Consider the following 16,436-nt stretch of genomic DNA (forward strand, 5'->3'; position numbering starts at 1 on the left):
CCACAAGTACAGGCTGCTTCGGCCGGGTTTCAGTTGGAAACACCCATATGCGGCGGCACCACGATTCGCCGTTTAGAGGATCCCTCTATTTGTGCCATGGCAAGCATGAAACACAGACTCATAATGTGTACAGATCACGCTTCGAAGAAGGCATAGCTAAATTGTAAAAGAAAAAGTAGAGACGCTTGTGTCACGGAGCAACAGCCGTTCCGTCCAGTACATTGGTCGGGGTCGTGCCATGGCTCTAGTAACACTCCTGTTCTCTGACAAAAGACATAACTGGGCTACAAAGGGTAGTATGAAAAAAAGATCTTCACGCGAAATATGCGTTAGAGGGACGCATGGTGACCAGCGGAGTCGGGAGTACGCCGACCGGCACGCGTCACCTCTGCGTGTGCGTCGTGCCAGCCGGAAAAACTGCATGCAGTGCCTTTTTGAAGGACAATCAACGGTCGGCCTCCAGCTTTGGTTCGTCTCCAGAAATAAAGAGTGTATTTCTGCTCTCCCGGGAGCGGGAGTGAATCTTGGAAATATGCGTGTTTAGGAGATCTGTCTGTGCTCCACCTCAGGTACATGCCGTGTGGCCGAGTCGTTGAAACTTGCGACAACGCGGCACACATGGGGCTCAGGGAGTCCCAGACGACAATTTGCAGTTCCCCTCGAGCACAAGAGCACACGTCCCTCGCATTGTTCCAAACTTCATGCTAAATGCAGCACGGCAGGGGATCTTCCCTGACTTCTTACCAGGCGCGCAATCCAACGCGGTTGACACTGGCCCCATGTGTGTGCAGCGCCACTGGTCTGTCCACACGTCGCAATTGTTCTCTGTTGGAACAGGTGAGGTCGGGAGAGATGAAAACACGCTCAGGACCGTTCGTGTTTTAGGGTAAGTTGTGCCCAAGTTCGGTGTGTGGTCTGTGGATGTGCTCGATTTTGCGGGCGGGCGTCGAAGAGTCGCCCTACGGGAAACCAGATTTTGTTCCGAGTGCTTCTGTTCGGGCCCCACGATAAGAAGCGGTAGCAAGGATTGTTTCATTGGCTGCAGTTTTGTCGGCAGTTTCTGTGGCTGTAATCGGCGCACGGTGCGACAAAACAAGACACAGCTCGTGGCCGAGGCGGCTGCATCCAATGCGACTGTTCCCGCGATTTCCCTACAAACTTCTGAGCAAGACACGGTGGCTGACAAATACAGTGTGTCTCGGAGACAATTGGAGCAGTTGTGCACAACCCTGCTTCGAAGACGAGCTAGCGCGCCTCCGTTCCAGCAAGCTGGGAACGACGGGTTCACTTCAGGAGGCGAAGCGCCCTCAGACGCACATTGGCGGCGAGGGCTTCACAGGCACACGAGACGAAAAAGCTGTCGTCTACCGAGGAGCGACGCTCAAGAACACCTCCAGCGGGGGCAAGAGTGCGGAAACTGGGTTTTCCTTCTTGCCTCGGGTCCACTTTCACTCTTTGAGCGTTCCGCAGCCGGCTTCAGAAAAAATGGAACATCCGGGCGCCGACGGCGCTATGCAAGCTCCGGTGAGGTTCCAGAGTGTGTCGAAAGAGGAGGCGGATCACCTAGCGCCCATCCGAACAAGCGTTACAATAAGTGAAGAAAATGGAACGGAGCTGCAGGCCCCCATTGTTTGGATTGATTGCGAGATGACTGGACTGGACGTCGAGAGAGACCAAATCATCGAAATTGCAGTCATTGTGACTGACGGCCAGTGCAGAAGGCGCATCGTTGGCCCCCATTTGATCATCCACGCCAGTGACAAACTGCTCGATGGAATGGATGAATGGTGTAAAAAGACTCACGGCAACTCGGGCCTCACTGCGGCCTGCCGGCAGTCGACTACGACGCTGGCCGACGCCGAGGAGAAAATTCTGGACTTTGTCTCCCGCCATGTAGCGACAACGCGTGTTGCTCCGCTGGGCGGGAATAGTGTTCATGTAGACAGGCAGTTTCTCACGAAGCAGATGCCAAGGCTTATTGCACACCTTAGCTACCGAATAATCGATGTGTCCACTGTGAAGGAGCTCGCGAAGCGATGGAAGCCGGAATTGCCCTTTTTCGAAAAAGCAAACAACCATCGGGCGCTGGACGATATACACGCAAGCATCGACGAACTCCTGTATTACTCTCAACATTTGTTTCGGATTGGTCAGTGAGCTATTTGATCTGAGACAGTTTTCTGCCATACAGTAAACAATCCGATCGGTGCCGTGTTCTGCATAAACCGCGTGAGTTTTCGAGTCTTCAGGAGCGGCTGTGCTGTTCGGCGCACGCTCCAATAGATGTCCTCCCCTGCGTGCGACTTCCGTGTGACGAGGGGGATTCTCAAGTTTCGCTTGAAGACCCTTCCCAATTTTAACAGGAAAACCGAATCAGGTAACAAGTCCTAGGGTACCACTGCGAGACACTGTCGGAGCTGGCCTGTGGTATTTCCGGAGTGCGTTGTACACCGGGTCTATACTTTCGAGAAAAGACTTCCCGTGGTCAACTAATCGTACCGCTCTCTCGAAAGGCGTAAAGTTGCAGGCGATTCAGACAACTTCCCTGACATGTCATTTTCTGTATCTCGCAAAACCTACCGATGCCCAAAATGCGATGAAACCTATCTGTCGCAGTGCTTTCGGCGGCTTCCCGGGTCCAAAAGAGAAGCGAGTCAAGGTTCATTTGACATAAGGAAAAATACCAAAGGATCGTTTCCACCACCCGGCCGTTTATATCGTTTTTGCCGTTTTGAAGGAGAGCACCGCCTCACGCGAATGTCTTTTTGATGTGTACACCCCTATAGATGTATACATGTTTAAACTATACAATTGCATATATATATATATATATATATGCGCACATCTGTAGTGTACACAAACGCCTTCACCGCGTGTGTCTGCGCGTCTCGGAGAGCACTCTGCGACTGAGACAGCAAACAGACTGTCGAGGCACTCTCGTGCTTCTTTGCTTGGAGAGGAAACACTCAAAGCGCCATGTGGAGCGTCGGCGTTCTCAGACTACTCAATTGAAAAGGTTCGAATCTACGTTCCGCCACGAAAAGCCACCTCTCTGTGATTCTCGTGGACGGAGAATCTTCTCTTCGACACTCCACACGATGTACCGTTTCCCGCTTATATGCTAATTTCCCCGGCAGACTCGAGACACCCGTTCAGTTCGTCGGGGAACCTTTGGTTGCATCCGGGGACATCTGTGCGGGGGGATGTGCGGGTTCGCCCTGGAAAAAGAAACGCAAGCAAAAAAGAAACGCAACCAAAGCCCACCCTGCTTAGCAGGACGTTTGAACGCTAACTGCGGGCAAAGCTGCTTCAGCCATACAGGGCCCACAAATACGTACGCGTACAGACCTCTTGTGGAAGGCCTGCCACGGTTTTAGGGCGACCATTAGAAACGTGAAGAACGCTTCCTGACGAACCGCTTATACACCACTGTGCTTATCTTTGTGAACAACACACGGCTGAAGTAGGCAAAACTTCACAAGTGGCAAGCAAGTGGAGGAACGCGACAAGGAAGCGACGAGAGACCCGGACGCGAAACGGCGAGACATTTCGGCGCTCCTTACCGCTGCTTTCTTGCAGATGTACACGTAATGGACGTTGTCCTTTTCGTCAATTGGAGCTGTATACATACCCAATAAGCGCACTATCTTGAACATGTGTTTTTCTGCCTCTCCACCCCGCAACAATCTGCGAATGTCAACAGCCTGCCGACGGCGACGAGTGCTTCCCGATACACAACTCCCATTGCATGCAATGAACTGCACATGCCCCGACGCCGATGTGCATGCACATATGTAAATCCCCACAGCCAACAAACGTGTCCCTAGATGAAAAGTTCAAGTGGATTTGGTTCGTCTGCTCAATTCGGTTTCTGCACAGGAGTCATACAACGACGCTCTGCTTTATAGCGGCCACGAGGAAGCAGAACAAATCTCGTCGATTCGCAGGCAACAGTTCTTAACTTGTCTTGTTCGTCTTTATCTTGAAATGCACTTCTGTACCCTCCCCTCGAACCCGCCTACCCTGCACGTTGATGCTTGGCTTCTGGATCGTCTTCATCGTCACCGTCCACCCGTATTCTTCCCTCTGGAGATGCGAGAGCCGAAAGTTGGGTTGGCCGTAAGACACGACAATGTACACGCCTCCGGGTCTGATGTGCATGCACACGGTGACAGAACGGGGAAGCCCTGCAAAATGAACGATCTCGCCATAGTTTGCTATCTTCTACCAACCCTTTGCCGTCAGAACCGTTGTGTGCGGCCGAGGCCGTTATCGACATCGAGTTCCCGACTGCCATCGCCTTCCTAGACAGCGACGACCGCCCTAGAAGTTCTGATTTGCTGCATGCACGCCGAGAGGCGCCTACACCCGAAAAGAGCGTAAGGTGTCTCCACGACACTCTCCTGTTTCCTCCTGAGGTCACCTGTCCGTTACTTACGCCAAAACGCGAGCGACTTCCCGGAGCATCTTCTGGACGTTGTCAAAGGAATTGTCCCCGCACTGCAAGAAAGGTGGAAACGGATAACAAGCGAAAGGATGAGCCCACATAGAAAAGAAATCCTTTTGCAGAGGAACAAAAAAGTGCTCAGAGGATGCTGCCGCTGCTGATGGTTTGTGAACAGCCTGGACGTCACTAGGCACGCACAATAGCACACTATATACTTGGATAACTTATGATACACAAAATGTAAATCTGTCGATGGTCGGTGTATCGCCGTGTTGATAGACGCCCACATGCCGAGACACATCCACGTACATAGATGCGTCTGCATGTGTGATTCTGTATCCACTTATATCGAGGCGTTTTCTGTCTCTCTCCCTTTGTAATTCTATACCGTCAAATACATCCAAAGCGAGGTGTTTGCCCAGAAAAAAAGGGACAAGATTATACCCCTGTGGTCTCCGGCATCGCGAACAGCAAACGAAGACGTCCTTCTAAGCGACAACCCCCGGCGTTGCTTGATTTTTTACAGAAAAACACTTTCTCGCCACTCATGTCGAAGTGTTTGAATGAAGGAGTCACGTCCTGGGCTGTACTGACACTCGAAAGAAGGGGCAAAAGCCCGAATTTAGGAAAACAGTTTTTTCAGCTCTTGTGGAAGACACGTTTCTGAGGCAGAGAGTGTGGACTCACAAGAACGCAGTCCATGGTGCCTTTGTCGAAAACGAGGTCGAAATTGCCAACTTGAAAGTCCTTCATGTCCAGCGCGTTCATCTGTAAAACTGAGACAAACAGTGAAGAAAGAAAGACAAAAAAAGGCCTACCTCCCTGGTCGTAGCATCTGGGGCCTCCACCTAGATTACAATTTTCCACGTACAGTCCGTTACTGCTTTTCAAAATTCACCGCTTGGTGCCGACACGCCAAACTTAGCGGTATCTATTCACACCGAATACTCCTCATCTCCATCGTTTCACCTGCCGCGCCTCCCCGTACAACCTCTCTTCAGGAAACAGAAAGGAAAAAAAAACGCTGAGCAGCCGACTGCTTGCCCAGCGTATATCGCCTCGCGACTCCCTCCCACTGGGCTCGAGTTGTGCGGCGTACATACACGTCATTTCTTCCTTGTCAGCGCATCTGCGCTGCATGTGGCTGATGCACACGCTGGAGTAGTCGACATTCACAATATTCTTGTAGCCGTCTGCGTACATCTCCTCGCTCACGCCTGAAGGAAACACATTGACCCTTCGAAGCCTTATGTCTCGCGCCCGAACAAGGAGTTTCTAGCCACCTCCCATGAATCTGTGTCTGCGCTGAGATACTGCCCAGATGGGAAGATACCCGTGATCGGTCTACGTCTGTCAATCCGTATGCATGCACAGAAGTGCGCCTGTGTCTGTACACCTACGGGATGTTCCGCATCCGAGGACGAGAATCCTCGAGGACGGCTCGAGTCCCGCCTCCAGGAGAATTGGTTTCAAGCCTGCATATCTCTGGAACCAATCAAAGGGTTCGACGTCCCTGAAGAAAGAGCAAAACGGATACACAAACATTCTCGTTCTATCCTTCTCCGAAGGAGACTGTGAACTTAAAAATGACAACTCCCTGGCTGGTTGAGGAGCATCGGACGCGGCTTACCTTCTGTATCTCTCGTCCCAGTAGTCGACCTTCCCGTACTGTACACAAAACGCACACGGACTCAAAAAAGCAAGGCCACGATCTCTTTCGGAAGGTGGCGCCACAAAACGACTTAAAAAGGAAAAAAAACGCATGCCTCCCCGTTTTCATGAATATCAATACATAGATATTTATATACATGCATACACGTATGCTGTATAAAGCACACCGACTGCACCCGCGACCAAGACGGCAGAATAATGATCCAACTAGGTAGCCTCGCGTTGGTGTTGTTCTGTGAAAAGGAACGCAGGACGTCCATGCTTCCACAGAGGGAAGGAGACTGCTCCGTCGAGACAGAAACAGACGCCTTTTTTCGCAGTGTTGTGCATGCGATGCAAGGAGGTATCTGCCAGAGGTCTGCATTCGAGTTGGTTGCTCCTCTTCGAGCGTAGCGACACCAGAAGGCGACGTTCCATCCCACAGTTCCTTCGATATCGGAAGCGGTTTCGAGAAGAGACTCACCGCGGTCATTTTCGTGTGTGTGAAGGAAAAAGGAGACACTTGACTCAGATGCTCGGAGACTTTGCCTCGTGGCTGTCTCCCTATGTCTGGAACCCAAGGGAAACGGCGGCTTTTCGTTGGGAAGCCGCTTCCGCAGTCGCAAAGGTTCGGGTTTGACCGGAGGGAAGAAACGAAAAATCGAAGGGTAAGACAATTTCGAAGACGTGTGGGGAACGTGTATCGGGGAAAGGAGACAAAGAAACAGAAGGTGGGACGCGCGAAGAATCCTGAGTTTCGGGGGTCAGGAGTCTTTGCGAGACCCTGGACTGAGACAGGGGAAATCGCGTTCTCAAAACAAAAACTGTGTCAGCAGCGAGTGGCGGGTGAGCGAGAGCAAAACGTGGAGAAGACCCTCCTTGCTGGACAGGGCGCAAAGAAGGGAACAGGCTCTCCAGGAGAAGCGCACGCTTAGTGACGAGAAGGAAAGGCGACCACGAGAGGAGGCGCGCAGATTTTCGATCCGAAGATACGTATTGGTGGATGCGCGAAGGAAAACACTAATCAGGTGTGTTTTTCCTCGCGAGCGAATCTACGTAAAAAAAAGGGAGGATTTCGTTCGGAGATCTTTGTGGAGCGTCTCGTGTAGCGCTTCTAGTTACATTCCGGAATTCTCATTCAACACACACTCGAGCAGTGTACCCAGGGGGTTCATTTTGCATTTTCACACGCACGGTACACACCTTTTCATCTACACATGCACATCCAGCTTTCTCGGCAGTTATTCCCATCCATATGTGTGCACTTACGTGAGCATAACGCGGCCGAGCAGCGAAGAAATGAACTAGAGAAACACACAGAACTCGCCCGAGAAACCTTTTCAGCTGAGTCCGATTTTTCACCACCCTGCATCCTCAGCGCCCGAGAGAGAAGCATGCAAAGTTTCCGGAGCGGCAGGGAGAAAGACCGCGCGGGAAGATGGAGGTGAGGTTCAGCTGCGAGCTGTGTCTTGGGCCTTGTCGGCTCCAGCGGTGGTGAAAGAAGAGTGTAATGTAGGCTCAAGAAGCCACTGAAACGAGGGCCAAAGGTGTGTTCAACTAGTAGAGAATGAAGGAGGAAAGAGAAGACACAGCTGGATGCGTGGTGCTTGCATCTAAGAGGTGCTTTCTTGCTCCATTGAGACTGCGCAAAGAACCGAGGTCAGCGCACTAGTCCCGATTTGGGAGGCGACGGAGTTGCCTCTGAGGGGTGTCTGTGAAAGAGGGCTCCTCTTTGGATGAGACGAAAAGAAGTTCTGCTCTAGCTAGAGAATGTCGAAGGCGGAGGCTAGTTGTTGCGTCAATTTTGCCACTTTTGGCTGATCCAATGCACAGAAATCCCGGTTTCTCTACGCTAATAAACACATCCGACGTGCACACAGTGTGCATATACACCTGAATAGGGGAGCCTCGCCGTTGGAAAACAACGGCTCAATACGAAGTGTCACCCTTGTTGAATCTCCAAAGAAACAAGTACACACAATCGGGTCTTCTCTTTGAGACGATGTGAGCAATTCGCACAACACAATCGTACGGCGTCTTCACCCAACCGTGAAAGACGCTGTCGTGTTGGGCACGAACATCCGAGTCACGCCTCAAAATATCGCGTCCATCAGGCATGCTGCTAGGGTGTTGCTGCCAAGAGACTCCAAGCATACCTCAATCTTTGCAAACCTCGACACCGAGGCACAGACACGGTAGATCACAGCAGGAGCATGCTCAGGCCCCTGCGTCCCGCAGAGTATCTTCTTACTCGATTAGATCAGTGCACAAAATGCTAGAGAAAAAACCAATAAAGGGCGAGGCGAGGCCAGAGATTTGCTGGTCGGAAATTCTCAGGTGTAACGAATCTGTTGAGCTGTGAAGTTGTGGAGCAGACTGCATGCTGATTATTTAGGCGACAGGGAACTTATGAGCGTCGCAGCTGAACCCTGCAGCATTGTGGAGAAGATGTGTGGTATCCTTCAGCTTCTTGGGCTTGTGGCCTTCATGCGGGAAACGGGATCGATTTTATCGCACTCTTTTCTACTCCCCAGAAACGTACGGCTTCGGGAGCGATCCGTGATGATCGCTGGGCACCTTTCCTACCAACTGGCAACAGAACCGAGCGATACGTCACACAATCTGGATCCCGGGGAACACGCAACTCAGAAGCTGTTTGTAACTTTGGAGAAGCAGGCCAGTCTCGCATCTTGTAAAAACTGAAACGCAAAGCACCCTGTCTTCCAGTGTTACGTCCAAAGCACTTCGCACGGTTAGCTTAGGTTCCTTGCAAACCGTCGGCTGACTCGATTTCTGTGCCCCCGCCCATTTGGACTGTGGAGATGTCGATGGCTCGTCGCTTTCTAGACCAAACCTGGAGTTTTCCTTGTCTAGCACCTTAGCTATGCATATCGTTCTGCACGAGAAGCAAGTAGAAATTGCCGCCACTCTCCCCCGCAGAGGCGAGATGATGGCGGAGTGAGTTTCTCCGCCCCGAACAAAGACGGTTTCTAGGGTTGCAAGCAACATGCCAACATAGCAGAAAGCACATCGGGTGCGCCCCGCAGTCCACATTTACCCACGCTTAACGCAAACTGTCGTATTTTGAACAACGAGCACAACGCATCTCGGTGTGCTTTGCTCTGCTTGGATTGAATCCTTGTTCGGCTACACTGTGGCACGCGAGGCAGCGAGAGACATGTGCTCTTGCCGCGCGGCTTTCCCCCAATTGTACACGGGGGAAGACAGAAAAGGTACCATCAGGGATTTGCGTATGCCTCGTTCAGATTCTAACGCTTTCCTGTGCTCTGCTCTACATTTAGACAGAAAGGTTCATAAGCGAGGCCAGAAGGGGCAGCCGTGCTACTCGCGAAGTCCGCTCTGCCTTTGCTCCTCCATGGACGATCCAGAGCACAAAGTTTAATTAGGAGAACGCCCGAGGTTTTCTCTACACAAGATGATATTTCCTTTCCACGGCATGCAACTTTCCCCGAAACCGGCTGATGAGTCGAAATGACGTTCAGCGTTTCGGTTTCCCAAAGTTCCCTGCCAGTCAGCGCCCGCTGCCTACGAAGACTTTTCTGTCGTGAGACCACGGAGCTAAACTAGCTACCCGGAAATTTCAATCTGCCTGTATCTCTTACAGAAACACTACAAAGCATGGCAACACTCCACACGCCCTTTCTTCCTCTTCAGTCTCTCTGTAGTAAACGGAACGGACGAGGTGCCTCCCCTCAACAAAAACGGAACGTCGATGCCGCCCTCCGTGTACCGGTCCAATAAGACAACTCTTGATATCAAACGCACAAACACGTATGCAAACACAAATGCACACACAGACAAAGACACACATTAGTTACAGACTTCAAATATTATGTGCTTTCTATGCGTAGACATATGTATATATGTTTACGGTGATCCATGCAAGTATATGACAACTGCTTCGTGAGCAAGTCGTCAACTGTGTCCGATTCTCCTCCCGTCCTCCGCAGACACACTTATATCAGGATATCCGACCTCGACTACGTTGTGTGCACGTGCATGTGTGTACACGATCTCCAGTGCTGGGTCTCTCTCCCTCGGTCCGCGCCGGCGGATGGACAAACTCGCACGTGCATGCCCCGCACCCGCATATCTAGGAAGCACTGAAGAACACACAGAGAATCGCGGGCACCACCCAAGCGCAACGCCACAGGCATGCACCGAACGGCAAAAGCACACCCTGAGGAAGACAGATCTCACGACTCGCAAGAAGAGACGCGCACACGCTGCTCCTGGAGACCTCCCAGGGATACAGGGGGAGCGACAGGAAACGGATGAACACCTACCGCACATATACGAATGCATGTGCCGGCAGAGGCACACAAGGGTACACATCCAAGCGTGGAATATTTCAACTGCCGTCTGTAAAGATTTGGACAAACGCGTCAGCATTCGCCCTCCACATGCGGCTCTTGATGCGCTTAACTCCCCAAGTGGCCACAAGTACCCAGCAGCAGACGGAGTAGTGCCACGTGTCTCGCTCAGACTCCCACTTCGCAGATCCCATGCCGGTCCACAAAGGATACGGCTCATGAGAACACAGGTACCGAGGCCGTTCAGACCTTTTTTGCCTCGGGTTGGACAGCTTCTCTGCCTCGTCGCCGTTGTCTCTAAAAAACGAAATCCTCGCTGCAACCGCGCTTCGTCCCCCACACCCTTACCGCTCTCCCGTGCCTCTCTGCGGGGACCAGACCCTCCAGCCGACAGGAGTGGCGCGACAGGATCGTCCACGCTTTCGCTGTGGCGCTCCTGACTCCTTGCCGCTCCCCCTAGATTCGCGGCAGAGAAAGTGGAGACCGCACGTTTGCGGACAGCGAAGTCTCCGGATACAGACACCGATGAGTGGACCACCGCCGTACCCACGGACCTTCAACAAGGAACTCCCTCCAACACGATACAACAGAAGACACCCGTAAAAGGGGAGAGAACTGAACGAAAAAGCCTCCACACACGCGTTTCTATACTAATGCTCTCTCTATGTATCATATAAATACATAGGTAAACACGCAAACGCGTTGGTGTGCAGATATAGATCTCCCCTCTGCCTGCAGATACGTGTAGACAAATCCAGTGATGTATGCAACCCAGTTGTCCCTGTTGACATTTGCGCGGTTGGTGTTTTGTGCCCCTGTGTGAAAGATCTCTGCCAGGCGAGTCCGCAGAGAACAGGCGGGGCACTGCTTCGCGAGTATGTTCAGAGGCCTCTCGGTTGAGAGAAAATGCCAAAAAATCCCGAGGCACTTCCTTCAAAAGGGCGTGGAACCCGCCACGTGCGGTGTCTGTCCACCGTCTGCCGCACCCACACACCTGGCCTCGTTTTCCGAGAGCTCTCCCCCATGCCCTGGAAAGAACGCTTCCCTCCGCACGTCTCCCCAAGAAAAAGCTACGTTTTCGTCACCTGCTTCACGCCCCGTGACTAAGTTCTTCGTACAGCCTGTCCATGTCCGCTCTGTACGAGCGGCACATGACGGCGCGTTTCGTTTTGAAGGTGGGCGTGAGCATGCCGTTGTCGGGAGTCCACACGTCGAGGGTAAGGTGCACGTTTTTGACCTTTTCAAAGCCGAGCAAAGACGCGTCTGTGGCGAGGCGGTTGAAGTCGAGAAGGATGTCTTTCTTCAGCTCGGGGTCCCGGAGCACTTCGGCGAGCGCCTCGTCGCTCACTTTTTGCAGCGGCTTCGCGTTGGGCTTGGAGGCGCCGGAGCGGCGCTTCTCAGCCCAGAGCATGACGGCTTGGCGGTTCGGGACGACGACGGCGACCGGGTACGACTGGGAGTCGTAGCCGTGCACGAAGATGTTGTCGACGAACGCGCTGCGGGCATAGATGCTCTCGAGTTTCTCGGTCTGCAGATACTCGCCCTGGGCCAGTTTGATCAGGCTCTTCTTCCGGTCGATGATTTTCATCGATCCGTTAGGTTGGATCTCGGCAATGTCGCCCGTGGCGAGCCAACGGCGGCTCCACGCCCCGGGTTTTCCGGCGTCGTCCGCATCGAAGACAAACGCCTCGTCAGTCATCGCCTTCTGGCGAAAGTACCCCTCAAACACGTTCTCCCCGCGAACCAAAAGCTCGCCCTGGGGACACTCCGCGCGCTCCGCGTCGTAATGCTCCCAGGACCGGAGTTTCATCTCCATCACGGCGCTCGGCCCGCCGGCGTTGTCGAGGCTTCCGTCGCCCTCGCGTGCTTGCCAGCACCCCGCCCCAGAGGTCTCCGTCATGCCCCAGCCTTGGAGGAAACTGGTCGCGAGGTACGCCTCGAGTTTCTCCTGGACGTCTGGGTTCAGCTTCCCGCCGCCAGAAAGCAGAAAGCGGATGCGCCCGGCTCGGCCAAAGAGCCGCGTCTGCAACGTCGACGAGGCGCCGAGCACCCGGTCGTACCAGAAGGCTTGCAGCGGCGGCGCGGCGGAGGCCGTCGACGCGCGCGTGGTGCAGCTCTCGGCGGTCGACTTGGCGGCTGAGGCCATCGACCGCTCCTCCCGCATCGACGCCTCCGAGCCGCTCGAGCCGAGGCGGAGCGTGCCCAGAACGGTCGACTGGGACACGGACCGCCGCGCATGCAGTTTCCGGTTGATCGCAAAGTTCAGAACTGCGCGCTTCAGCATAGGCAGCTGCTGCATCTGCGACTCGATGCTGTCGAGGACGAGCGTCGCGACGCGCGGGACCATGATCAGGCACGAAGGCTGCGCGTACCGCCAGTCGTCCGCCAGCAACTCCTTCTTCCGCGAAAAGTAAGCTACCGCGGCGCCGAAGCCGTACGCCACGTACTCGACCATGCGCTCAAACACGTGGGAGAGCGGCAGCAACGCAAAATGCAGAAAGTCGTCGTCCATCATCAACGTGTAGTGATTGATGCACAGACAGCCCTGAATCTCGCGAACGAAATTCCGATTCGACAGCATCACGCCCTTGGGGTTCCCCGTCGTCCCTGAAGAGGAAAAAGTCACAACCGACCACTGAGAGACTGAAGAAAAACCCACAGAAAGAGATCCAAACGAGGACAGAAAGCGCGAAGGACAGCGAGAAAAAAGAGGAGAGGATCGCGCGATATTCCGCGCCTCGGAAAAACTCTCACCGGAGGTGTAGACGATCGTGAAGATGCGTTCGGGATCTTGCTCCATGATGGGCGAAATGTACGCCTTTCTTCCTTTCTCGAGGATGTCTTCGAAGTCGAAGACTTGAACGCCCTTTGCGCGCACCTCTTCCACCAGCTTCAGAAGGTTCGCCTTTTCGTCCGGGTTTTCTTTCTCTAGCCGCGACGTCTCCTCCGCCAGATTCACGAGGACGAGACCCTTGAGGGCCGGGAGATCCGCCTTCAGTTCGCTTACCACTTTCAGCTGCTCCACGTCCGTCACCAGCGTCGAGACGGCTGCGGGACACCCAAGAAAAGCACGAGCTCTCAGAAATCTGTCGAACGGGAAAACGTCTCTGCCTGCGCTTTCGGCGCTTGCGCCCCGATGCAGCTCCTCTCCTCTCCCGCTCTTTTCAGGTTCCAACTGTGAAAAAAACGCGTCTCTCCTGGTTGCGCTGATTCTCCCCGAATCTCCGTTCTGTTTTTCTCGTCATGCGTCCACACCCCTTCCTCTGCTATGTTCTCGTCTCCTTTCGCGTTCTTGCACTCGCCTGCTTCGGAGAGAATTGCCTTCAAGTGTTCAGGGGGGAAGGTGTAGTGCAGGGTGACGCTGCTTAGGGGAGGATACGCAGAAGTGGCGAGGTCCGTGAGGATCCATTCTCTGCGACTGTGGAGGAGAATGCCGACGTTCGCGAACTTCCCTCCGTTCCTCTCCTCGTCTGGAAACGTCTGGACGGTGATCACGCCGTCCTTCAGCAGCTGGCTGAGGCCCGAACCCAGCAGCCGCGCCTTCTCATCCGCTTCGTCGAACGTCCAGTAGAAGAACTCCTTGTCTGCCGGGGAAAGGCGCGCTCCCATACACCGTGCGCTCCCTCCGGCTCTGCTCTTGCCGACGCGAAACACGCCGTACGCGGAGCACCACCAGCCAGACTCCGGAGGCGACTCGCCTTCCGGAAATTCTCCCTTCGAGCAGTCCGACGCTTCCACATCCAGAGTCGTGAGGAATGGGCCCTTTTCAGCAGGCTTCGGCGCAGTCGCCTCCTCGTACTTGGGACACCGCCAGATCGCACTCTCTCCCGGGGCTGCACTCGCAGAAAGCAACAGAAGTGTGCACGCAAGAGAAAATTAGGTGACTCTTCTCGACAGAGGCAAGGGGACGGAGATAAGAGACGAGGCAACTCAATCGCGGGAAGGCACCTCGCGGCGAAGACCCACTCCTGGAGGGAAACGGGGAAGACACGCGCCTTCGTGGAACGAGGAAGCCAGGGAGAAAGGAAGAGACTAGACACACACTCCGGCGCGAGCGGCAGAGCTTTCTCGACGGAAACCAATGTGGAGACGCTGGAGGGAAAAGCGGTACACGAGCTCCTTCTCGAACAACTACACATTCCTATCGATCTCTGTGGGTTCTGCAAAAACCAGCATCGTCGTGTCTCGTAGGAACACTCCCCTGTGTCCTCCGACGTTATCGAGTACTGACGCAGAAAGGACTCGAGTTCACCCGCATATGCAAGATGTACAGGAAACCACACCTCTACGCGCGTAGACCCACGCATACACACGATGCAGAGAAGTGAACAGTGGCCGCTCAACGGTTTGCCTTACCGGCCAAGCCGACGGGGTACGCGTAGTGGAGGGCCATGGTGCAGCGACACAAGGTGTGACTCTTAGACTTTAACACTTTGACGGGAAGGCGAGGAAGCCCGGTTTCTTTCGATTTCACAAAGGGTCGAACTGTCTACAAAGAAAGGGAACCACGTGCCGAACCGCAAGGGGGGGGGGGTGGCAGAAGGGGAGGTGTAAGGGCGCGCCGGGATCTCCCAGAGGAAAACGGAGCCGGAGACACGGTGCCGCGGGGCGACTGTGCGTCAACGAAAAAGCGGTGGAAGAGCTGAGAAAAGGAACTTTTTTCGAGAGCAGGGAACCGATTTCCGGGAACGATTTTTGCGGTAACGACGCTGGGTAGGCGCTGTGGAGCCCGGTCTGCTCGGCTAAGACTTTGCGCAGGAGGGAAAAACGGACTCGAGATGCCCCGGCACAGACGAGAAAAAGAAAGAGAAGTCGGGGAAACAGGAGAAGAAACAAAGACGGTTCCACGTGTGCCACTCTCAGTGAGAGCTGGCGACTCTCTGCGCGGTGTACGTCCACTCGACGGCAGATAGACGTGGCAGATTTATGCGCTGCCTTGCAAGGGAATATGGTGCATGACAGAACGCGGGCGCAGGGAGAAAAAAATGGTCGAGACAAACGCGCGAGAGAAGGAAACGGTGACCGTGTGAGAAATGCAGCGGCTGCGTACGAGGCACCGGACCCGGCGTTGCTCGCGCTGTGCGCGTTTTTGGTGAGGAGGGCAAGAAACAGGGATTTGGACGACAGCTATGCGCAAGTAGGGTCTCTCAGTGGCTTGGCAAGCGACACGGGATCTCCCGCGACAGACAACACTCGACACTCAAAGACCCCCTGGAACGCCACAGACGGTGGACTTCTTTTCAAGGCACAGCCGCAGCCGAAAACCGAGAACAGGAACGGGGCACGCGTGCTTAACGATTTTTCCAAACCAGCCGCGAGGAGAAGAACCCTGCGGCAAACCTGGCAGGCGGGGGGCATTCTTGCGCGCGGCGCAACCGGAGACACAGCACGGGGGGTTCGACTGGCACATGGAACCCAAAGAAGAGAACCCGGCTGCGCACACCACAGACACACGCCTCTACGGGAGGCGCACGCGAAACAGGAAAGACAGCCCGTGTTAGAGCGACACGCGAACAGGAACGAAACGAACGTTTGGATTTTCCGGCGCTCCTCGCGGTGGGAATTTCACGCGTCGCCTTTTCCTAGCTCGCGGCGGACAGACGCGCCTTCGCGCTTTCGACTGTGTGCAGGCAGATATCGCGACACACCGCTACATTCCGTCAGAGAGCGCTGCGATGCTGTCGATGGTTCGTCCGATCTTTCGGGGGGTCTTGCACAGCCGATCGGGAGATAACACGAAACGGAACCGGAGCCGCTGCTGAAGCAGGACACCGAAGGAGTGCCTGCTCTCCAACGCGCCTCTCCGTGGTCCTCCGTACAAAGCCGGGCTCTACGAACATAAAGAGCACAGCGAGACCATCGATTATTATCACATCATACGTGAAAGAGAAACACAGACAGACGCGAGCGAAAGCCGGTGCTTCCATTGTCAACTGGTACAGGACTTCCTCCCTCTTTGCCCGCCGCGCCAGCCGGAACTCCTGACCTCGGAGCCGCCCTCGAGG

At 54.3% G+C, this 16,436-nt stretch overlaps 3 protein-coding genes across 3 annotated transcripts; 1 reads left to right on the plus strand and 2 right to left on the minus strand.

The window, feature by feature from the left end:
• Positions 1–1,128: 1,128 nt before the first annotated feature.
• Positions 1,129–2,157, plus strand: NCLIV_054180 (Oligoribonuclease, related; the record flags this gene model as incomplete). Its single annotated transcript, XM_003884970.1, has 1 exon — positions 1,129–2,157. One exon carries the CDS (start codon positions 1,129–1,131, stop codon positions 2,155–2,157), a length of 1,029 nt encoding a protein of 342 aa, XP_003885019.1.
• A 995-nt stretch (positions 2,158–3,152) lies between these two features.
• Positions 3,153–6,590, minus strand: NCLIV_054190 (hypothetical protein; the record flags this gene model as incomplete). The annotated part of the gene is made up of 9 exons (XM_003884971.1): positions 3,153–3,218; positions 3,564–3,619; positions 4,023–4,150; positions 4,439–4,500; positions 5,135–5,223; positions 5,551–5,664; positions 5,848–5,960; positions 6,078–6,115; positions 6,582–6,590. 9 exons carry the CDS (start codon positions 6,588–6,590, stop codon positions 3,153–3,155), a joined length of 675 nt encoding a protein of 224 aa, XP_003885020.1.
• Positions 6,591–11,521: 4,931 nt separating this feature from the next.
• NCLIV_054200 (Zgc:92083, related) lies at positions 11,522–14,824 on the minus strand (the record flags this gene model as incomplete). Its single annotated transcript, XM_003884972.1, has 4 exons — positions 11,522–13,074; positions 13,186–13,479; positions 13,608–14,264; positions 14,788–14,824. 4 exons carry the CDS (start codon positions 14,822–14,824, stop codon positions 11,522–11,524), a joined length of 2,541 nt encoding a protein of 846 aa, XP_003885021.1.
• Between the last annotated feature and the right edge of the window lie 1,612 nt (positions 14,825–16,436).

The sequence above is a fragment of the Neospora caninum genome, chromosome XI, assembly GCF_000208865.1.
Source record: "Neospora caninum Liverpool complete genome, chromosome XI".
NCBI lineage: Eukaryota > Apicomplexa > Conoidasida > Eucoccidiorida > Sarcocystidae > Neospora > Neospora caninum.